The sequence below is a fragment of the Poeciliopsis prolifica genome, unplaced genomic scaffold (genome assembly GCF_027474105.1).
Source record: "Poeciliopsis prolifica strain line A6 unplaced genomic scaffold, Auburn_PproV2 SCAFFOLD047, whole genome shotgun sequence".
NCBI classification, from domain to species: domain Eukaryota; kingdom Metazoa; phylum Chordata; class Actinopteri; order Cyprinodontiformes; family Poeciliidae; genus Poeciliopsis; species Poeciliopsis prolifica.
Window position 1 is genome coordinate 3983228 of NW_026562422.1, and position 24294 is coordinate 4007521.

Sequence of the window (24294 nt, forward strand, 5' to 3'; positions counted from 1 at the left end):
GCTTTTTGTGCGGCAGCCCCGGGGAAACGGAGCACTGTGTTGACTGGCTGCGCAGAAATACTCCGCTGAGTCTCCGAGTTTGGCGTCGGAGACGATCAGCTCAGCTTCGCCTTTCGAGTGGCCCGTCATGTTGAAGCGGCTCTCGAAGCCCTTCTCGGGGCTCTGGTTCTCATAGTGCAGCAGGCCGATCAGGGCCATGCTCTGTCCACCGCCTCCCGCCGCAGACTGATACCACAGCATGTAGGGGTAGCTGTTGTCTCCGTGGTAACAGCGGAGACGCGCAGCTTGTCCCGGCTCCACCAGGATGGAGGCAGGCGACTGCTGGATTATGGGCTGTGACGCTGTGATGAATGAATAAATTTAAAACATAAATAAATAAGAGTGAAAGCTGCATAAATATCTCTCAGAAAACTTTTAACTCGCCTTCTTCCTCACCTGCAAACAAAAACAGACTCATCAGGAAAGTGATTGACATTTTCGAGTTGTTTTTATTTGTTTATTATTATTATCTCAAATTTGACTTGAAACACAAACACACAGGGATGTTGTGAAGGCGCAAAAAAAGGGGGGAAACCTTTTATTGTACGTTTTAAAGGAAGAGGAGGAGCTTACAGAGATCCACACGTCCTTGTTGTTTCCGCCCCCTGCTGGTCAGGGTTTGGATTCACGCATTTAAAGCGACACGTGCTTTAAAGCAGCCGCCACGCTTAACGGCAACACCGACAGACAGAAATGTCTGAGGTAATCTCGACTTTTGGAAAAACACAAAGCTTGGTGTGATTATTTTTGTCTTATCAAATGGGAGAAAATCTTAAAAAGATTAAGAAATAATAGCTGAACAAGTAGAAATAAAAACATTGCTACTTGATCAGCCTTCACGTCGTTCTGTTCAATTTGATAATTATCCATTGAAAAGTTTTCAAAATGGTTTTTTAACACATTGTTTAATCATAATGTCCTAAATAAGACGCGATTATTCGGAAGTATTTGCAGATTTCTTTTCTCACTTAGAATATATTTAAGTTTGCACCAAAATATGTTAAAAATATGTTGCTGCTGTTTTTTTTTTTTATTATTTATCTTTATTAGTATATTTCTAATACACCTGTTTGCATTTGTATTGCGCCGGCGTTGTCCCCCAGGCACCCTGCAGCATCATGTGGTTTTATTGGTTTCCTGCTGCTCCTGAGGGGGTTTTTGTAAGGGAGCGCCGCCGTCTTCCCCACCGTGCATACTCGCCGCGCCAAAATATTCCCCGCTGTACTCTGCGTCGGTCAGGTTCAGGATGTGGAGGTGAGCCGTGTTCTCGCCGTCTCCGCTCACTTCGAAGCGGCCGACAAATCCGCCCTCGATGTTTGGATTTTGATAAGACATGTAGCCTATCAGCGTCAGGGAAGCGTCTCCCGCTGAGCGCCGGTACCAGAGGATCGTGTCGTAGCTCTGGATCTTGTGCGTCAGCGTCAGCTTGGCCGCGTCGCGCAGCTGCAGAAGGAGATCAGGTGGAGATTGAAACACAGGTTTCTCTTCACTCGGGTAGACTCCTGCAAAGAAGGGGAAAAAAATAAATGAAATAAATTGTTTAAAAATTAATTATGTGGTCCATTTGTTTGTTATTGTTGTTTAGTGTTTTTGTTGTTGTTGTTTTGGGGTTTTTTTTTGCTAAAATGAAGTGAACATTTTGGGGATACCTTCAAACCAGGAGAGAGCGACAATGCACACTGTGAGATGATGAAGCCTCATGTTGGAAATGAACGCCCCCTCCCCTGATCTCTGCAGGGCTTCGTGAGCAGGAAGTGACGTCGCTGTGTAAAACTGAAAAAGTATTCACCCCGCTTAGACTTTTTCCCCCCACATTTGTGTTCCGAGGACTTCAGGCTCAGCCATGTTGCATTCATATTATTTATCATTTGGGGCTTGAGGTGTAGACGTTTACTGGGCCATTTGAACGCATGAATTATGCTTTGATCAGAAATCATACACAAACAGGTCTGAAGTAGGCTACATAAAATGCTGACTTGGTCACATGGTTTTGGCGCCCCCTCTACTGCAGCGCCCCTTATATTGCATCCCAAGCTCTTTTTGCGCCACTGCTGAAGTGAGGGCAGAGTTGCAGAGGTTTTTGTCAGGTGCAGGTGGATGTTTGACGCACTGTGGCTTTACTGGCGGCGCAGAAATATGTGGCGTCATGTTCGGTCGCGTTCAGGCTCCCGACGAAGAGCGAGCCGTTTTTGGCTTTGTCTCCGCTCAGATCCCCGGCCAAGCGGTAGCCCTTCTTCCTGAAAGCCTCCTCGACGCCGTCGTCTTTAAACTCCGTGTATCCGTAGCCCACGAGCTCCAGGGCGGCTTCGCCGGGCCGCTGTCGGTACCACAGCATCACCCGGAGGTCGCCGTGTTCGTGGCTGCAGAGCAGCTGCACGCTTTGTCCTCTTGCCAGGAGAGCAGGAGGAAACTGATGGACCTGAACTTCCAGAGACAAACCTGTTGCAGTGAAAGTTTTCATTTATTATTGTTTTTTTAAAGATTAGCGAGCTAAAAAGTGCAGGAACATTGTATGTTTTTCCAGAATAAAGTAGCTGGTACCTGTCAGGAAATGGCAAAAAAAGAAGTAAAATCATTTTTCGATGAGATGAGGGGAGTTTGCTTTACATGCATCAGTGAACTGACTCTCAGAAGAAACGGTTCTGAAACGGTCACAGTTTCTTCATCGCTGTGACGTCACCGCATGGGTGGAGTGACTTCATGTGCAGCTCCGGAAAAAAAATTAGGAGATGACTTAAAATGACCAGCTTCTCTGGTTTCATAGGTTTCTGTTTGAGTGAAGTGAATGTTGCTCTTTTATTCTATGACATGCTGACAACGTGTCTCTGAAATTGAGTTTTGATATGCAGAAAATGAGAAATGGACAAAGTAACATAAAAGTGGCAGTGTTTTCAGATCTCAACTAATGCAAAGAAGACAAGTTCATGTTCACTTAGAAACAACTATACTGATGTTTAGTTCAGGAACCAACATTTGGTGGAACAGCCAGGAGGTTTTCAATGGGCTTCAGTGAAGTGGGCTCTTCGTTTTGTTTTGTTTTTTCTTCTATTTCTGTTTTTTTTTTCAGAGCTGTGAGTGAACACCAAACTAATATATTTTAATATTTTTTTATGTATTTTTTTAATAAAAAAATGTTTAAGGAGAACCGTTACGTTTTCTTCAAACATGACAGATGACACTGGATAATTTGATTACCAAAAATAAATAAATAAATAAATGAATGAATTCAGATTTGAAAATGACCAAAAGACAAACTTAGTGTATAAACAGAACATCTCTCATGAATAGATGAGGCCTTTAAGTCAAACTTATTTATATGTCACTTTTTTGTTTCTTAATAGGACAATGTCACTTTTTAGCATGAAGTCGCTCAATTCAAAACAGAGAGAAGCAGGTGCTTAAGAGCTGTAGATTTTATTTTTTCTTTTTCCACATTCTTCTGCCAAACCACTGATGACGGCGATAGAGCAGTTTTTGTAAAGCACAGACAGGATTCTTCATCAGTGTGCTTCTCGCGCTGCGCAGTAATAAACAGCTGCGTGTTTTGGATCCACGACGTCGATCACCAGAGAGGAGTTCTTCGCTGTGTTGCCGCTCAGGTCTCCCACGATTTGGACGTTTCGATCGTCTTCCTCCTCCATCTTGATGCTGCTCGTGTACACGTGTCCGATTAGTTTCAAGGCCGTGTCCGCAGGCGGCTGCTGGTACCAGAGCATCACCCAGAAGTCCGTTTTCTCGTGGGTGCAGAAGATGTGAACTTTTCCTCCGGGTTTCACGATGATATCGGAGCGGGACTGACGGACCTCGAGACCGAAAGCAGCACCTGGAAGACCACAAAGATCGATTAATCGTCTCGACACGATTCGTTGGAAGCTTGTCGATTAGAAATACCTGTTATGGAACAAAAGAGGAGAAAGTGAATCATGTTAAAACCCGATGGGTGACGTTAAGTCTTAAAAGTGTAACAAATACTATCAGACTGCGACTCTGACTCCGACGCTCAAGTGAAGTAAATCAAGAAGTGGGCGGGGCTTATTCAGGCAGAAATCAGCAGTTTTTGTATGAGGATCACTGGCCCTGCTGTCATTGTGCATAGCTGGCTGCACAGTAATACACCGCAGTGTGTTCAGGCTTCAGGTCCGTGATTATCAGAGAGCCGTTCTTCTCCGTGTCTCCAGTCAAGTCTCCAGTAAAGCTAAAATGTCCCTCAAAGGGTTTTTCAAGTTCTTTGTTGCCGTAGTTCAAGTGTCCAATGCGCCTCAGCGCTTCGTCTCCGGGGAGTTTCTGGTACCACTGCATGAGCGTGTAGTCGGTCTTTCCATGGCTGCAGACCATCTGGAACTTCTGACCCGGGTTTCTGAGAGCTGCCGGGGGAGTTTGATGGACCTCAACGCTCTGACAAACGCCTTGAATGTTGAAAGGAAATTCAGTTCAATAATCAATAATTCATTCCAATAATTGGTCATCTTAAAACTTTTTCATGCAAGTCAAAAAAAATAAACAATACACACAATCCTGAAGAAAAACAAGACAAAACTAGTACAGAAATGAACAATGTTTCTGGGGCAGAAAAAAGAAGTAAGCACAAGTTTATTATGTCTCTTTTCACATTGCTATTCATAAATCACTGTCTTAATCAAAGCACCAAAATCTTTCTTGTGCATTTTTTCAAGGACATATGGAGTTCCCACTAAGTTGGTTGACACACTCATAAAAGAAGAAATAATAAAAACATTATTGTGTTTTTTTGTCAAGTTTTTCATACTTTTTTTATTTCCAGTTTAAAAGTGAGAAACAGTTTTAACTCCTCACAACAATTTTTCTTCAATTAGTATCCCTCTAACTGAAGTGCAATTTTTTTTACTATTCACCCTGTCTTTTCATTTAAAAATAAATAAATAAAAAATCCATCTCTCTTCTAAGTGTATGGGAGATATAAATTAGGGTTCATGAAAACTAATAAATAAAGAAGTTGTTTACCCATGAGCGAAAACAATAGGAGAACCATCTGCATGATGAGATGCTCTCTCTCTCCCTCTGAACGGAAAAATGTGTCCAACAGCGTTCTGGTCTGTTTTATGATCACGCCCAACATTTGCCAAGCTGTTATAGCTCAACCTGAAAAGCTTTCATGGATCTCCAGTGCCATCTACTGGAAAGAATAAAACAAGTAAATTCCTGAGGCTTCCAACTGAATGAACCGGCTGCAGGTTTTTGTTCAGCTGTTGTGTTTCCTCACATCACTGTGTTTGCTGACAGCACAGAAATAAACGCCGCTGTCTTCAGGCTGCAGGTCCTTCACAGTCAGAGCTCCAGTCTCTATGGTGTCTTTGACTGCAGAGTATTTGCTCTGCAGGTTCTCTCCATAGTCTGCCTTCCCACCGTACACTGTGTACACAACGAGGGTCATGGTCTCCCCTGGTCGCTGTCGGTACCAGTACATCTGGTTATGACCTTTGTCTCTGGTGTGGCTGCAGTTCATCTCTGCGGACTCGGCCACAGACTTCCAGATGATTTTAGGTAGTTGAGTCACATCCTGGCAATGATCTGTGAAAAGAAATATAAAAGTACAATATAAATTTTGGATGAACTACAATATCATCTGCATAGATTACACTCTGAAATTTGAGCGTCGTGGGTTATTAAAAATATCTTTTGGTGCTGAGCTTTTGTACCTCGTTGCCAAAACAACACATGTATAAATGTGAGAAGTATGCAACCCAACATGGTGGTGTTTAATGACCATCCTCATGTTTAAGCCTGCAGTTATTTAAGGCAGAAGGTAGGAGGGTTAAAACCAGTCTGCAGTAAGAACCTCCCATTCTGAACCTTGCTTAAATCAGAGGAGGGAACAAATATTGGTGTGAATGCAGGTGAAAACAGATAGGAACTGTAAGATAAACTAAAACAAACAAAAGCCTGTGATTGCCATGTGTTGCTTAACGAATAAATTTAAACTTCACATGATTCTAATGATTTTTTACATGTTTCTGTGCCATCCATCACAATAACGATCTTTGAGTGGGTGGGGTTTAAATTCAAAGTGCTTTTTGTAAATTATCACTATTAAGGATAGATTCTGCCACCTCATGAAATTGAATGAAAAGAATTTAATTAAATTCTAAACTATCCTTTGAAATTTGAGTCAAAAATCTGTTTTTTCCATGAATGTCTTTGTAACCTGCTGGAATAAACTAGCAACATGGTGAAAACACTAAATCAAAAATGTATTTATTTTTTGTTAGTTTCTAAAAAACAAAAACAACAATAAACCTCTTTAATGTTTTTATCCCAATTCCTTTTTCGGACATGTTTTAGTATTTGTTTCCCATCTCTTTAACAAGAAAGTCGGAACGTTGTACATCTAAACATTTCACTAGATATTTGTAAGATAGTTTTGTGTTCTTTCAGAAAAGTGAATGGACCTCTTGGTACAAAATGGTATCATTTTCTTCTTCCACTTTTCCAACCTTGCCATTTCATAGTAATCTTATAGTTTCAAATAAAACCTTTGTTTAAGATTACTTACTAGCTTCCAACAGATGATTTGTCAGGGAGTTGTTAGATCTTGTTTAACTTGATTGGTCTGAAATGTCTCTCGTCTGTTTGTTCACCAAATGCTGTGAACACATTTGGTCAACAAATGTGTTCACAGGGTCATATTCTTTTCCTGAACGCCTTGTGCCAGTACAGTAATTTCTGTTGTTGCATTACTTTCTACTTTTAGGCATATGTAATTGAAAAAAAAAAAAAAAACACAATATCATCTGCATATGGTGAAACACTCAGCATTTAAGTGCTAATCCCTGTTAGTGTACTAAAATTTAGTCATAGTTGCTTCTCGTACTTTGAATTTACAGCAACCTGTAAATATGAGAAATATTCATCTCATCACAGGGTGATATTCTTCCATGTTCATCATAATGTCTGAGTGTGCCGCTATTTAAGAAGGAAGGGGGGCTACCCAGTTCCTGATTAAATCAGAGGAGAAACCAATACTGGTGAAAACGCAGGTGCAAAGGAGGGATGTGAAATGTACTACAGATTTGGGGAAAAAACATTTAGAGATCAGGAGGTTTTTGAACTGAGGATCAGAGTTTTGCACCACTGTGGAAACTAGCAGCACAGAAGTAAACTCCACTGTTGTTCTCTTTGTGTGCTTTAATCGTTAATGTGCAGGTTTCCCCTGTATTTGCTCCCCCTCCAATTTCTACTGTTGCTCCTTCCTCTAGAGTGGAAGAGCCTGCGAACCTGTACCCCAGAAGCTGCATGTCTCTGCTCGTCTGCTTGTACCAGAGGATTCGGTTGTAGTTGTCAATACTGTGGGAACACTCAATTTTGGCTTCCTTTTCAGAAGATTTGTAGATATCTGGTGGAGATTGTTGGACTTTGTCAGAGGAACCTATGACCAAAAAAAATCAACATTGTTGTCATTAATATCATCGTAAACACAAGCAAGCAAATGGAAGAGTTGAAAGACGTTACCTGAAACCAGCAAAGGTTTCCAACTAAAGCAAATGAAAAGGATGAGGAACATTTCTTGATCCCAAAACATTTGGTTAATAAAACATGCAATGCTACTGATATAATTCACTTGCGTCACATCTATAAGGATTCACTCCAACAATACCAAACACAATATATACCCTCATCAGTTAGCAGGTCAGCCTCTTTATGAGATACTCCCCACAATGTCACCGACACCTCAGACAACTGGATCTGGAGAAATGCTGCCACCTGCTGACTGGATATAAATAATACAAGGAAGAAACTGAGGTTTTTGCCTTGAGGAACAATAACTTTCAGCACTGTGGTAGCGAGCAGCGCAGAAATAAACCGCGCTGCTCCTCGAGGTGAGTCCTTCGAGTGTTAAGGTGCAGGTCTGGCCTTTATCCGCACTTCCCTCCAAAGTCACATTCATGCCGACCTCCGGGTACCTGAAGCTGTTCTCCACCCGTCCAAGGAACTGCAGCTGTCCACCGTCGGTTGTTTGCTTGTACCAATAAATTTCATCGTAGTTGTCAATTTTGTGCAAGCAGCGGATTTTGGCCGATTCTCTGGGACGCTTGTGAATGTCAGGCGGATTCTGGTGGACTTTCTCATGAAGTTGACCTGAAGGAAAGGTCTCGGCAAATTAAATCGAAGTACAAACAAATCATGGTTTAGGAATGTTTTTTGGTTTGGAAAATTGTTTATTTACCTGATGCTGCTGCGCTCAAAGTAATATAAAAGAGAATTGTGATCATTTTGTTCCTTGATGACTGAAAAAGAGTCCCTGAACGTCCCTTTGGACCTATTTCCACCTTAATCATCAGCCACATGTAGACGCCAACATGTGGGTGGTGACTACGAGGCTCCTCCTCTACCAAAGATTCAAACCACAGCATGTTTTCACCTCCCTCATGTACATCAACAAAAAGATCCAAAGCTTGATAAACTGGTTAGAGAAGACAGGTGCATGGACCTGAGAGACGGGGAAACAAAAGCTAGAGGTTTTTGCCCTGAGGGCTTTTTGCATGTTGCACTGTGGTAACTGGCAGCGCAGAAGTAAACTGCACTGCTGTTCACGTTGAGCCCGTCTATCGTCAGCCTGCAGGTCTGGCCCTTGTTGGCGTTCCCGTCGATCTTTACCTTCGCTCCTTCCTCCGGATAGCCGATGTTTGCTAACATGTATCCTAGGAACCCCATCTGCCTGTCCGCCGTCCGTTTGTACCACAAGATCCGATCGTAGTTGCTGATGTTGTGCGAGCAATCGATTTGTGCTGTTTGCTCCAGTTTTTTGTACAAGTCAGATGGAGTCTGATGAACTTCGTCACTGAGTGAAGCGCCTACAGAGGAAGCAGCAAAAGCACGACTTTAACTTCAATAGTTGTCATTATAACAGAGTTAAAACTCGACTTTTTTCTGTACCTGAAACTCTTGTGAACATAAATGTTAAACAAAAGCTTGTAATTATCATGTGGTATTTCATGGCTCACTTTAAGGATGTCCTGTTGCCTACGATGAACACCTACTGAATACTCACATCGTATTTCTGCAATGTCTATTCTTCTTTGAGTGGGCGGGGCCTTAATGCATTTTTCTGCTTGTGAGTTATCACCACACACTGTGAAGATACTGCCACCTCATGGTGAGAAATGAAACAGCATGTTGTTGAATCAAATCCCAAGCTGTGGTTTAACATTGATTTTTACTGAGAAGATGCATAAAAGGATAAGATGTTTTCCCATGAACTCTTCTACAACATGTTTGGATTAAATTAACAATCCGGTTTGAGCTTTAAATTAGAATTTTGTTTTTTGTGAGTTTCTGAAAATTATTATTATTATTAGAAAAGTTGCTCAAACCTAGGATGAGAAAGTGTGTCGCCCACCTTCTCCAGCTCAGCTGAAAATTATTAAAAATCATTGAGATTTAATGCAATCTTTGAATTTTATCAACATGTTAGAGGATGACACACCATGTAAAGAATTAATGTAACGTGAAGATCAGTGATGCCTTTCAGCCTGAAGATTAATCGCCAGATTAATCATCAAAATACCAGTGGAAACATGCAATAAAAGCTCTTGAATTTTATAAAAAGTGCCCGATTGCTGTAAAACCACTAAGAAGTTCTTGTATGTTATAGACCGTAGATGAAACTGTAAATGTGATAAATATGTAAGCTGTCATAGCAGTGTGATATTTTAAAATCAGTTGAAAGGTTTTTTTTTTTTTTAAGTAATAAGGTGAAGGGTTAAAGCTCATTGCTCTGCAGTAAGAACCTCACATCCCTGATTAAATCAGAGAAAACACCGACGCAGGTGTTTGGAGACGTGAGCCGGAACGCAATGTTGAAGCAAACGAAGCTGTAACATCAGGACGTTTTTGTACTGAGAAGCTGAGATACGAATCACTGTGAGACTGGCGGCGCAGAAGTAAACTGCACTGCTGTTCTGGTCGAGTCCTTCCACTGTTAACGTGCAGGTTTCCCCTTGAGTTGCTTTCCCAGTTATCGTCACGTTCACGTCTTTCTCCGGAGACCCTGTGCCTCCGTACAGGTAACCCAGGAACTGTAGGCCTTTCCTGGCCGATTGCTTGTACCAGAGGATTCTGGTGAAGGTGTTGTCAAAGTGTGAACAATGAATTTCAGCTTTAGTCTCGTTAGGATATTTGTAAATATCCGCTGGACGCTGTTGGACTTTGCTGCTTTGCGAAGATCCTGTGGAAGGAAAACAGTGCCATAAATGCCACGTTTCTAAAATGAAAAACTGAAAAAAGTTTTTCAGTTTAAACTCAGCCACAACAGCTGAAAAGCTTAAATGCACAACCTGAAACCAGGCACAGGCTCCAGCTGAAGCAAATGAAAACAACAAGCATTTCCTGTCCAGTAGACATTTGGAAAATTAAGGATTCAGACTCGGAGAACTAAATCACTTAAAGAAGTCGGTTTTTCTATGTTGCGTCAGGAGGTGAGATGTCTTGGCTGCATTCTTGTTCAAGTCATCATTACAAGGTGGAGCCAAAGCAGGTCCTCCTCCTCTTAACTTCACAGAGCTGGTTCAGTGTAACATTCTGGATGAAGACATACTGCACCTTATGGGTCATAAATATAAATAATAAAATGATTTGGTACCAGATTTATTTCTGATTGGGATATATATATATATATATATACTTTTTTAAAATAAATAAACGAGAAACTGAAAATTTGGCAGTTTGTTTAATTATTTTTAATTCAGAAAAATTTAAAAATTACCAGGAGGAAATGAATATGATGAATTTCTGTTTGGTGATGAAGTCCATAGTGAAAATAAACAGGAGAGTAGAGATGGCAAAAAGTGATCATCTTGCTCCCCCTGCAGGCCATTATTGGTACTATCCATGGATGTAGGTTAAGTTAAAAGAAACATGGATGTTAAACATGAGCTGTTTTTTAATGTTAAAATAAAAAAAAATAAATATTTTTGTGCTTAGAATAATAGGAGACAAGTATACATATGCAAGTTTAATGAGTAAATGAAATAGATAATAAGTGTTCTGTCACAATGTGTGTCATACATGGAGGTTGGCTGCAGGTGTTCAGATCTCTATCTCTATGCAGAGTTTTTGTGCTGACTGACAGGGATTCTGCTGTACTGTGTCGACTGGCAGCGCAGAAATATATCGCGCTGTCGTTTTCCGAAACACTCGAAACATTCAGGGTCGCGTGTTTACTGCCGTCTCCTCCAAAGGTCATCTTGTCCTTCACTTCGCCCTCTGGGTAAGGGAAGTTCCTGTTCATGTATCCCAGGTACCTCAGAGCGCTGTCCTTTTCTTGTTTGTACCAAAGGACGCGCTCGAAAATGGACACATTGTGCGAACAGTGGATCGTGACGGATCCTCCGGGGTTTGGAGCGGCAAAACGAGGCGACTGGAGGACCTCGTAAGCGCTGGGAGCTCCTGTGGGGAGAAACAGGACAAGGAACATGAAAGTTACAACTTCAAGCAATAATTATTTGTTGTCTGCTTTTTTTTGAATCCTCACCATCATTAACTGGGAGCTGGAGCTGGAACAAAACCCAGGCCAGGATGATGGAGCTCAACATGTCGAGGCGAGGGTTGCTTAGCTCTGCTGTGGACGAGTTGTCATCTCCAGTTACAGTGTTGGTGTCACAAATGGAAACTGATCTACAGACCAAAGTGTTTCGTGAACATCTCATTTCTGGGAGTGAACAAGTTTTCAATTTTCCAATTTGCATGATTTGTCTCCCCCTAGTGGTTAATAATCTTAGGTTTCACTCCCAGCTCAAAAGCAAATGATTGCACTTAAGAAGAGGATTTAATTCAATTAAATCTAAATCAATAAAACTCAGTTCAATTCAGAAATACTTTATTACTGTGTGTATTTGTTTCTCACTGGTGCAAATATGGCACTGTAGTTGCAATATGGTTAAAGATCTGAAATTGGGAGTTTAGCTCCTTCAACTAAATAATTAAGATATTATCCGTTGGAAGGTCAAAGTGTCATCATGTAAAACACCAAACATCAACAATTATTTATTTAAACTGAAGGTATTTTAAGTAATTTTTCAGTTCTTCAGTTCCTTGATATTACAGCACTGAGGCTAATTATAATTAGGTCCGTGATATATTTTGAATAATTAAGGACTTTTTGATCCAGTAAATGGTTTAACATGTGTTAATGACACTCAAACAAATCCACTGTAGGACGTAAGGAATGTAACTTTCGGTGTTTTGGGAAACATATTTTGACTTGTTCCAACACTTTATAGACATAAGCTAGATTTTATGTCTTCAGAAATTAAACATATTCTGATCGATCCAATGTTAATATTAAGCTGCACCGTCACTATAAATGAACAGTTGGTTTTGTTTCACTTTTGTTTTCACTTCCATTTACTTTCAGAATTGTGCCAAGCTGCCAGCACAACAATGGCAGAGGGAAAAAACCCTCATCCAATGAAAATGAAAGAAACAACAGATTCAAGCTAAAAATGTAAAAAAAAGGTTTTTGCTTTTCGCTTGGTCAACGTTGATCCGACCCGGTCAGTATCGCTGTGAGTCTGACATGGAAGCAGGTGTTCTCTCTCTCTCTCTCTGCAGAGTTTTTGTACTGACTTCATGGTCTTCTGCCACACTGTGCTGACTGGCAGCACAGAAATACACAGCACTGTCTCCCGCTGTGAGATTAGAAACAGTGAGGTCCGACTGTTTGCGTCCGTCTCCTTCAAAGTTGATTTTCCCTTTCACATCTTCCTCAAGATTAGCAAAGACATTATTCTGATAACCCAGGAACTTCAGAGCTTTGTGCTTGTCTTGTTTGTACCACAGAATGACTTGGAAGCTTGGGATGCTGTGTGAACATCTGATTTCTTTGTCCACTGATTCACCAGTTCTCTTAATTATGGAAGGAGGGCTTTGGTCGACATCTTTGGAGTCAGAGGCGCCTGTGGAGAAGCAGAAAACAATTAAAAATGGAATAAATGTTCATCTTTGTATCTTTTCTAATGCATGTATTCGTCCCATTACCGTTATTTTCTGGAAATAGAAAGAAAACAAGTAAGCAGATCATAAAAATCCTATTTAAAGAGGCAACTCTCATTTCAGCTTCTGTCTGTTCAGCAGCAGTGAAGAGGAATGCGGCGGCGTTTGAATGAAGCTTCAATGGGAGGGAGCACAGGCAGATTTCCTTTCATGTCGCTGATGAGCACTTATATGGTTCTAGCGCCATCTATTGAAACTCAAATAGAGAATGTAACATATGTTAACCACAGATGAACTGACAGTCAGTTTTCATTCCTCCTCTAACGCTGCTGCCCATCATGCAGTGTAAATAATGACGCACATGTTCTGTATTCGTCTGCATGTTTGGTTATGACCTCACTCTGCTGTGGCTGTATTTTATTTCTGCAGACTGGGTCGGATAACAACAGCTGACTTGTGTTTCTGAGACGCATCTTAGTGATAATCTTTGAGAAGAAAGCCCAGAGTTTAACACAGCAGGTTGGCGTACATATTTAAGTTTGTGCATGTTTTAAAGAAATAGAAGTATCGTCTGCATAGAGTGAAATACTGGGTCGAAATTTTGAGCTCCAATTAGTGGATTTCGAAATAATTATGACTTTATTTAAATGTTTTGACTCTTGAACCTTATAGCCACAACAATTAAGAATTAATTTAAACATGAAATATGCTTCCATAGAGCAGTAATGTTCAAAATGTAACTCTATATTAATGTCATTACGCTGCGATAAAAAACCCTCCCACTTCAATCCTAGATCAGATCAGAGAAAATGCCATCGTTGATGAGAATACAGGTGCAAGACAATCTGAACTGTTACAGAGAGTTTGAAGATTTCTAACTCGGGAGGTTTTTGCATTGAGAATCAGACTTATCCAGCACTGTGCAGACTAGCAGCACAGAAGTAAATTGTGCTGCTGTTCCAGCTCAGTTCTGTAATCGTCAATGTGCAGACGCTGTCTTTGTTGGCGTTCCCTGTAATCTTTGCCTTTACTCCTTTCTCCAGACTTTCAGCACCTACGACCATCAACCCCAGGAGCTGCAGGTCTCTGTCGGTTTGCTTGTACCAGAGGATCCGGTTGTAGCTGTCAATACTGTGTGAACAGCTGATCTCAGCGTTCGTGTCAGCGGAGGATTTGAAGAGTTCTGCTGGGTACTGTCGGACTTTGTCGCTTAGGGAGGAACCTGAGGAATGAAAAAAGACACGGTTTTATTAACAGCCGCATAAGTGGGTTAATTAAAGAAATTTGAGTTCGTATTTGAAGTTTCTTTCAATCAGTTTCTGTAAGTCTGAGCTTAAACTGGACAAAGCGAATGATCTCTGACTTACCTGAAACCAGGAAAGTGATACAGCTGGACCAAATAAAGAAGCTGAGCATTATCTGTTCTCTGAACATTTTGTTCAATTCTGTCCGGTAACAGTGTTAAAGGTGTGATTCACAGTTTCTTCATTGCGTCGGTTTTGATGATTTGGTTTGCATCCTCCTTGAGTTATCATTACAGGGCGGAGTCATGACTGATTCTCCTCCTCTTAAGTAATGACCCGCATTGTTTCGACCAGAACCTTACAGAACTGGTTCGGTGAAAACGTCTGCCTGAGGAAATGCTGCCACCTGATGGTAGTAATTAACATGACAGATGAATCATTCAAAATCTGTGGTTCAAAGATAAGAAATTTAACTTTTATAACTTTTTTATATATATATTTCTTAAAACGATCACCAAGTGTTTTTCTGGAACGGTAAGATGTTTCTCCACCATTGGCACATTGTGCTAACGCGAGGTTGATTGACAGCACTGAGACCCGCCTCATCGCTCCGATTGGTTGTTTCTACACTGTGAAGATGAATCTCTTCACAGATTATCTGTCTCATTTCATACATGGTTACAGTTTTGACTGATATGTGAAAAAACATATTTTTGTAAACGTTTCATAATGCAGCTTTAACTTGGACTATATTGAGGTTTTGGTTTTGAAACTCCTGTAGTTTCTTAAGACCTAAAAATAGAAAAATAAAAGTATTGTTCTATTAAAAATGACCAATTTCCTGAAGTTGATATTCATCAAAAATGATTTGAAAAAAAATTTAATCTTATTACAAAACATCATGTAGTACTTGTGGCCCCAAATATCTTTTATTTAGCTGGGCTGAGGACTTACAATTGAAAAGTTTTTGGAAAAATAACAGTGCCAGCCCCTGGTTTAGATTATTACTGGCATCAAGAGGTTATGTTCAATCATATTCTGCAGCGTTTGTGTTTGAAACAACAGACAAGTATTCCCCACCTGCAGGAAGGGGATCAACGGCTACACATGGACTTCAAAGTGATGAATAAGACAGGAGTTGATTATTTGTGGTATCTGTCATCCTCCCCCATACGACAGACGAGGTGAAACTTGTGCCAGTAGCTTTTGTTCAGCCTTTCAGCTCGTTTGCGTCACTGTGCTCACTGATGGCACAGAAATACAGGCCTTGGTCTCCCGGCACCAGTTTGTGCACGGTGAACGTCCCGCTCTCAGCATCAGGCTTGACCACTGAGAATTTTTCACCGAGTTTGAATTCGGCCTCAAAGTCAGGTTTGGAGTTCGCAATAGAATAAACTATTTGTTTCATCATTTCCCCAGGCAGCTGTCGGTACCAGTACATCTGGTAGTAGCTAGCACCCTTAGAGTGTCTGCAGCTGATTGTTGCGTTGTCACCCTGGTTTCTCCACAGCATGGCCGGCTGGTCGACCTCACTGCCAGCAGCCGCACCTGAATGTGAGAAGAAAAGGTTCAGCAGGATCACTTTAGCATTCACTGGGAAGATATGTGAAAGCTGGAAGTTACCTGAGGTCCACAGCCAAAGGTTCACTAGTAGCACCAGTTTCTGCTTTATGATCACATCCATGATCTGCTGAGCAAAAAACGGTACAAGTCTCTATTGTAGAGTTTGTAAAGATGGGAGGGCCGATGCAACTTTCAGCACAGATGACAGCAAAAGTAGTAAAGTGGCGACCCCTGCTGGTCATTTCTGGAGCAGTGAATAAATAAACTTTGGATGAGAAAAAAACATCCTGAGGAATGTGTATGTGTGTTTACTGCATGTATGTTTTTCAAAAATTCAAATCAGCATTTCACAGACTGTCTCAGTTTGAAATATGAACTCTTTTTAAATTAAATTGAAATTGCTGATAATCTCAGCAAAAAAACTTTTATTTGCAGATGCTGAATGACTAAAATCTCAACTGCGACTCATACAACTACGCTCACAGCTTGAGTTTTCATTAGCCAGCGTTGATCTGACCCCGTCAGTATCGCTGTGAGTCTGACATGCAGGCAGGTGTTCTCTCTCTCTCTCTCTCTGCAGAGTTTTTGTACTGACTTCATGGTTTTCTGCTGCACTGTGCTGACTGGCAGCACAGAAATACACAGCACTGTCGCCCACTGTGAGATTAGAAACAGTGAGGTCCGACTGTTTGCGCCCGTCTCCTTCAAAACTGATTTTCCCTTTCACATCGCCTTCAATGCTGGGATATTCCAGATTCTGATAACCCAGGAACTTCAGATCTTTGTGCTTGTCTTGTTTGTACCACAGAATGACTTGGTAGCTCGGGATGCTGTGTGAACATCCGATCTCTTTGTCCACTGATTCACCAGTTCTCTTAATTATGGAAGGAGGGCTTTGGTCGACATCTTTGGAGTCAGAGGCGCCTGTGGAGAATCAGAAAGTAGCTTAAAATTACTCCCATCTTTGAGTCTCGTCTGTTTGTGTTTCTCCTCTTACCATTACTTCCTGGCAAAAGAAAGAAGAAAAAAAAGAAGATCACCAAAGTCGTTTTGAAGACGATCAGATTGGATCGTCTGAAGAAGCCCTTCATTTCGCCTCCTCTTTGTTCAAACCAGCGAAGAAGAATGAGACGCTGCTTAAACATACATTCAAGTCAGTGAAAAACAGGAAGTGACGACACCTCAGGCACTCCTCACCACCAATAGAATATTTTATTTATCTAAACTTGATATTTATTTGGTAACATGTTATGAGAAATCATTCTATAATATCTGGAATTCAAATAATTGTTGTGTTTTGACCCAAACATTGGGTCTAGAGCCTTGCGTGAAAAGCAATGAACAATAATTGCTTTATAATAACTATAAATTATTATAGAATTGTAATAATTCATAGTTAGATGTCTCTAACTTTCCTCAGAACTAGTTCAGTGGAAGGTTATGACTGACAGCATGATGCCAGCTAATGAATATGATTATTATTTGAATAATTTCAAAATGTTTTCTTTTTTGTTCTTTGCTTCTCTAACGCAAATAGTCTCAATGTGATTAGGAAGCAGATTAAGCTGGTGCTCCATTAGATGGAGCAACAGTGCCATCTACTGGAAAGTGAAAAAGGAACCATTTTCTTTTTTTTTAAATTTGTTTGTCTTTGTTTTGAGTTTTACCGTTATCTCTGGTGTGACTGCTCTTCGTCGCTGCAGTCTGTTTTACAAAACCCCATCAAATCTCAGGTTCCTGAGTCAAATCCTGGCCATGACCTGAACAAGAAGACCTGGAGTTTAACGTAATCAAGTGTTGAATTATTTTAGAAAGTAGCGTTAGGTTTTCACAGAATTCAGACAAAGCACAATATCGTCTGCGTAGAGTGAAATACTGCTTTAAATTATTTATGTATGTGGGAGTTGTTTGTTTTTATTTTCTGATGATTAGCCTACTGGATTATTTATAAAAAATCATATTGTGTTGTTTATTGTAACAAGACCATCTGTACTGTATATAACAGATGTGTCACACAGAGGCAATTTTGAACGTTAATGTTTCAACTTGCTGCTGTTTACAAAAGACAGTGAAGTTGAGGTCATTGCTTTGCAGTAAGAAGCGATTTCAATGATTGATTGGTGAGAATGTAGAAGCAAATAAATGCAACTGAAGTAAAACAAAGAAAGAAAACACACACGTACACAGATACACACAACTGTGAAATGAGGAGGTTCTTGTATTGAGGAGCAGAGATATGTGGCACTGTGGTATCTAGCAGCACAGAAGTAAACTGCACTGCTGTTCGGGTTCAGATTCTTAATAGTTAGTGTGCAGGTTTCTCCTTTATTTGCTCCTCCATCAATCGCCACGTTCACATCTTTCTCTGGAGTTCCGCTGCCTCCAAGTAAGTATCCCAGGAACCGCAGGTCTCTCCCTGATTGCTTGTACCAGAGGATTCTGTCAAAGCTTTGCTCGTGTGAGCAATAAACTTTGACTTCCTTGTCTGGAGGCGATGCATAAATGTCCGCTGGATGCTGTTGGACTTTGTCACTTTGAGGAGAACCTGTCGGAGGCAGTTCACGATGAAGCTTCATTAACAACTGTGAGATCAGAAAATGTCAGAACAGAAAAAAAAAGCTGGAAACCATATTGAAAAAGTTGAAATTACCTGAAACTGGGGAAGTGATTAAGCTGAAGCAAATTAAATAGATCAGCATGTTTTCTCCTATAAACATTTGGTTGAATTTAGGGATTATGTGCAGAGTGAGAGTTTCTTGAGTTCAACTGTATTGATCTGGCTGCGTCCTGGTTTTAGTCGTCATTAGAAGGTGGCGTCAAAGTTGATCCTCCTCCTCTTAAGTCATCTGCCACACCAAACTGGTTCAGCATATAGTTCTGACTGAGCGTCCGATGCCACAGAATAAATGTGAATTAATGACAGAGAAGGAGTGACAAGGCAGATAAGAGCCGATGGATGCAGGTGCATTGGTGGCTTCTTGGAAAACCACAGCGTTTTGGTGAGGGGTGGAGAGGGGGGGTAATGTCTGGGTTTTTGTAGAGACCAGAAGAAATTTCTGTCACTGTGCTTTGCTGGCAGCGCAGTAGTAAACTGCACTGTGCTCTCTTTCCACTTTCTGGATGAGCAGAGAGCCGTTCTTTGCACCACTTCCTCCCAGATCCCCTTGGAGGCTGAAGTTCTTGCTGAATAAGTCCTCCATTGTGGCAGCTTGGTAGTACAAATATCCGATGAGATTCAAAGAGGTTTTTCCAGGTCGCCTTTGATACCACAGCATCGTTCTGAAGTCGGTTTTGTCATGGCTGCAGAAAACCTGGACGTTGCCTCCGGGATTTGTGATGAGGTCGGAGTCGGACTGACGGACCTCAAGACCCAGAGCAACACCTGGACACATGGTGCAAATGTTTAAATGAATAACAGAGAAAGAAAGTCTAAATTAAAGTTTTTTTTACCTGTGACACACAAACTAAACAGCAAATAAATCATGTCGACCGCCTCTTAAAAAGAGTTACTCTGAAGGGTTTAAGAAAGATAAAGATTTAACAGTACACTTCAGATCTGGCTGATGCTGTTATGAAGATATTGAACCTGTCAGTGGCTAAGATAACTCAGTGAAGTTTGCAGTCAAACCTGAAGAATGACAGATGGCATTAAAACAAGATGTGGGTGGAGCTTAATGAAATCGTACTTGTAAGATGACGACAACAAAATTTGACCTTTGAATGAAGAAAAGTAGGTTTGCTATTGTTGAACGGCTAGTTGCCCAATTGTACGCTGCAGTATTTTCAAGCTGTATGCCTAAAATAACATCACTAAGCCATTCTTTGTTTTTCTTTAATCACATCTTCAGTCACATTGAATGTTCTGTGTCAGTCTTTCATGGCTTTAGTAGCACGGAGTGTGTTTCAGGTTTTCCCAGAGAACTTACATCTCAGTTTAAGTAGAAAGATCTCTAGAGTTCCAGCACCATCTAGTGGAAATACAAGACCCTTGCGTGTTTGGTTGCTGTCACATACTGGCAATGACCAAAATACGTGGCCTTTAGAAAGTGCCATTAGGTTTTTGAAGAGTTGAAAAAAAAAAAAAAAAACAGAATATCATCTGCGTAGAGTGAAATTTGACTTTCATATATCACGGTTATGTGAAAACTTTGAGTTTTCCTTCGACGGTCACCGGATTATTGAAACACCCTCTTTTATCTTCTAACCACGACAATAGAAGCTTATGTGAGAGAAGCATCAACAACGGCCATTTCCATAGTTCTGCTATTTATAAAAAATTGTGCATTACAACAACACAAAACCACACCAAGTGTTTTTGGTCTGGTTTCCAGTACAAATATCTGACTTTGGAACTTTTCATTAAGATTTAAGAGCTTTCTTTTAAGTCAGTCATTTCTTAATATTGATGAAAAATGACTAGCTGCATTGGCAGATATTTTTCACTTATGAAGAAAAAATGCCTTATGAGTGAAATAATCGGCCACGTTTTATCAATATTAAGGAATCATTGAGGAAAAATGATGCTCCTAAATCTTGCCGAAAAGCTCCTTGTAAGTTAGTTTTGTCTAATTTCAAGCGTCCTCAGACGTTTCCGCCAGAAAACAGACCAAAAAATAGTTGGCAATGTTTGGTGTTTGTGCAGTGCTGAAGGGCCTGGGCCACTGTTCGGGTGTAAGAACCTCCTATTTCAATCTGTGATTTAAGGTGAGAATGCAGCTGCAAGGGGATTCAACTGAAGTAAAAAAAAAAAAAAAAGAAACTCAGAGCTTAAACAATGAGGTTTTTGTATTAGGGTGCAGAGATATGCTGCACTGTGGTATCTGGCAGCACAGAAGTAAACTGCACTGCTGTTCCGGTTGAGATCTTTGATTTTTAATGTGCACATTTCTCTTGCGTTTGCTCCTCCGTCAATCTTCACCTTCGCATCTTTCTCTAGAGTTTGAGTCCCCGCATACATGTAGCCCAGGAGCTGCAGGTCTCCGTCCGACTGCTTGTACCAGAGGATTTGGTTGAAGCTGTCGTCGGTATGTGAGCACTGAATTTCAGCTTCGCTGTCAGAAGGAAACTTGAACATGTCGGCTGGACGCTGGTGGACTTTGTCGTTTGGAGATGAGCCTGTGAAAAAAAAAAAATAAAACTTATGAAACGGACGTGAGCTCAGAAACATTTATTAGTAAATTGAAATTTTAAATCTTTAAGATTTCACCTGAAACCAGGAGATTGCTTAAACTTAAGCAAAGCGAGAAAAGGATCAGCATTTTCTTGCTCTGATCTTAATTTAATGATAGTTAAATTACAGTATTCTATGCTAAATAACAATGCGACTGATGTAATTCACACTTTCCTTACTGCATCTGAAAGTTTACTGGAGTGTTTTTGTTTCCTTGTTTGAAGGAAGCGTCAAATTATCCTCCTCCTATAAGTTCCACCTGACGTCACCAAAACCTTTTGGAACCGATTCAGTGTCGAGATCCGACTGAACATGTGCTGCCACCTACTGGCCACAACTGAAAAATACAAAAAGGGGAAAAAACATCACAAGAACGAATAAATCATTCCTCACAAACGTTTCAAAAAATAAAATTGGTTTTTGTTGTTGTTGTTGTTGTTTTTTTTTTTGTTTGTTTTTTATACAAAAACAATCACACGATCCTGGAGGGACTGATCAGTGTGAAAACATGTACAGTATTATTTAATTTCAACAAACAGTTATTGAATGCTAAAAAAACACAAACATAAACAGTTATTTTTTGATATTTTAGCACTTTAAAAGGATTTATCAAAACGTTCTGCCGCAAGTGGCCCTTTAAGAACGGTCAGGTTTTTGACATGGAACAAAATGAAAACGAGGTCGACTCTGCACGCCTGCAGAGTGAGAGCAAACGTACAATACAAGAAAAACGATACTTTACGGTAATTGAAAACAGGATTAAGGATGTCTTAATTAATAAACCCAAAAATGTAGCTTCATTAGTATCACTGTGGTTGTAAAGGAGGTTTTCATTTTTGTGTGTATGGAGTAGGAGGAGCACACGGTGCTCCTGCGGTCCAGACCACAGTCAGCTGCTGTTGGCTGTGTGGGTTTTTGTTCTACCTTCCTGGCCTCCTGCACCGCTGTGCTGAGCTCACTGCGCAGAAATACTGGCCTCCGTCTGCCGGCTCCAGGCTCTTCACCGTCAGCGCTCCACTCTCGGCCTCCGCTTTGACGGCTGAAAACTTCTCCTGGCTGAAGCCGCCGAAGTCGTGCTTGCTGCTGCCCGCCGTGGTGAAGACGATGAGCTCCATCGTTTTCCCCGGCAGCTGCCTGAACCAATACATCTGGAAGTACAACTGACCCTTTCTGTGGCTGCAGTCGATTGTTGCGTCTTCACTCTCGTTCCTCCATAAGACGGCGGGCTGGGTGACGTCGCTCCCGCCGGCAGAGCCTGTGGGCAACGACGAGGGAAATACTGCACATGAATGAAGATGTGACTGTCACAAGGCCTGTGGAGTTGAATGTCACCTGAGATCCACAGGGAAGATGCCAGGAATTGCAGGAGAAGTTGTTTTCTGAGGAGTTCATTCATCTTTCACAACGTCCATCAGTCTGAGCGGCAGAGAAACGACAACCTGCAGGAAGGAGGACCTGAGACTCATCCACAGGCTGCAGGGATCCGCCCCTGTTCGCCCCTCATTTCCTGTAGAGACTTAAAATGACCTAAAAGCAAAGGATTCAGAACAAATATTTACTGTATTTACTATAGAAAATTTTTTGAAAAGTTTTGCTTCAGCGAGTGACTCAGTGTCATTATCACTTATTTATTTCTGGGTTTGATGTTTCAGATTTTTTTGTAGTGTTATCATAGTGACAAATGATATTAGACCTATTTAACAGTTAAATGGGTCTAATATCATTTGATATTAGACCCATTTAAAAATTTAAAAATTATGATTTTAACTAGTGATTTTTTTTCCTCGCTGATGAGTCGTGAACTCTCATGTCGTCCTTGGGGCTTTTTGGAAGAGAAACCGGCCCACAGCATCACACAAGAAGAACCTTTTCCACTCAATCATACATTTAATTTAAGTATTTCTGGTTCTTTTCTTCTGGATCCACTATATGACAAACCTAAGTGCAAAAAAAATTGCAGTTAGGTTTGCATCTGACTAACCTCCCAAAGCAGCATGTTGTGTCCCAGTCTGACCACAGGAGAAGGAAACTGGTGAGAGAATCAGGCTGCAGGTGTCCTGTTGATGAACGGGAGTTTGCACCAAACTGTCTCTCCTCTTGTTTTGGATTCTTATCCTTGGTATGAAACTGGCAGAGCTTTTCGCCCAGACCTGCTTCATTAGTGATTGTCCTACCAGCTCTCTGTATTGTGGACAATATATGAATAAACCTGATTGGATGGTTTCAATCCCTACACATATTCTAAGAAAACCAAAACAAAAAGACAACCCTTTAGAACAGTCTGACTGATAGAAGTGGTTCTTGAGGTCCCTCTAGTGGCTGGATTTGTGATTTACATTGACCTCTCTGTGTCAGTTGACATTTTATTTTGTGTGTGTGTGTGTGTGGGGGGAGGGGGGGTTCAGCAGTAATAACACAGAAATGACCACAGCTCATCTGAGACTGAGAGCCAGGAGACTCTGCTGGTTGTTGAAGGGTTCTGTGTGTGCTTCTACCAGGACCCGTCTCAGACTGCAGCTCTAGTTTCACAAAACAAATCTAACTGAATATCATTTTTAGATTTTCTAATTTCTGTCAGGTTCCCTCCCTTCAGCTCGGGGGAGCCAAAGATATTAACACACCAAGGTGAAATGAACGTCTCAGCAGATGATCCGGCGACAAAACAACCACCTGAATCGATGTAACAAGGAAAAGTTACCGGACTTGGGTTTTATTGTGTTCATCAGTATTACTGATTAAACTTTAGCTTTAATAATATAAAGCTACATAATTTTAAAGTTTAATCAGTAATACTGATCAGTAATACCGTTATAACAAATTTATGTCAGAACATGATTTCTTGGTTAATGTCAAGTTATCATAACAAAGACATTTTGAATAATATCAACGTTGTATTAAAAGTGTCATGATTTACCAAATGACATTTTATGACAACAGTCATAAATATTCATGAAGACATACTCTTGACGGTGTCATGACAGTCTTATTCACAACCTGTCAAATACAGAGTTACTGAACTGAAACTACTAATCATAGCAGTGCTAGAAACTATTACTATAACTTTAAATCATTCAGACAACCAGCACAACAGAGACACAATCAAAACTGTCAAATGACTAATTACCCCGCGACAATAACTCAGAAAGAATCCCAATTAGGATTTATCTTTATTTATTTCCTACTTACAGAACGTTTCTGTTTATATCATAGGTTTTTGATGCCTTTCTATCCTATCCTAATAAACAATAGAGAAAAAAACAGGCACTTTTTAGAAGAAATGTGAAAAATATGTCACCAAAGAACAGAATATTG

General features: G+C 40.7%; 1 long non-coding RNA gene and 5 gene segments (V, D, J or C); all 6 read right to left on the reverse strand.

Moving 5' to 3' along the window:
- Positions 1-3748: 3748 nt before the first annotated feature.
- Positions 3749-5157, reverse strand: LOC129377383 (probable non-functional immunoglobulin kappa variable 3-7). The segment is given in 2 exon segments: positions 3749-4445; positions 5020-5157. Coding segments are annotated over 2 exon segments (438 nt in total).
- A 3291-nt stretch (positions 5158-8448) lies between these two features.
- Positions 8449-9816, reverse strand: LOC129377380 (T cell receptor alpha variable 36/delta variable 7-like). The segment is given in 2 exon segments: positions 8449-8867; positions 8950-9816. Coding segments are annotated over 2 exon segments (480 nt in total).
- A 627-nt stretch (positions 9817-10443) lies between these two features.
- Positions 10444-12891, reverse strand: LOC129377377 (T cell receptor beta variable 12-4-like). The segment is given in 5 exon segments: positions 10444-10614; positions 10778-10896; positions 11080-11460; positions 11546-11688; positions 12848-12891. Coding segments are annotated over 4 exon segments (648 nt in total).
- A 1251-nt stretch (positions 12892-14142) lies between these two features.
- On the reverse strand, positions 14143-15012 carry LOC129377393 (uncharacterized). The gene is made up of 3 exons (XR_008607906.1): positions 14765-15012; positions 14373-14655; positions 14143-14227 (listed from the first exon to the last, which is right to left on the reverse strand). It is a non-coding gene; the product is annotated as an uncharacterized LOC129377393 (long non-coding RNA).
- A 161-nt stretch (positions 15013-15173) lies between these two features.
- Positions 15174-15977, reverse strand: LOC129377385 (T cell receptor beta variable 29-1-like). The segment is given in 2 exon segments: positions 15174-15797; positions 15873-15977. Coding segments are annotated over 2 exon segments (399 nt in total).
- A 5925-nt stretch (positions 15978-21902) lies between these two features.
- Positions 21903-22412, reverse strand: LOC129377251 (T cell receptor beta variable 18-like). The segment is given in 2 exon segments: positions 21903-22237; positions 22315-22412. Coding segments are annotated over 2 exon segments (399 nt in total).
- Between the last annotated feature and the right edge of the window lie 1882 nt (positions 22413-24294).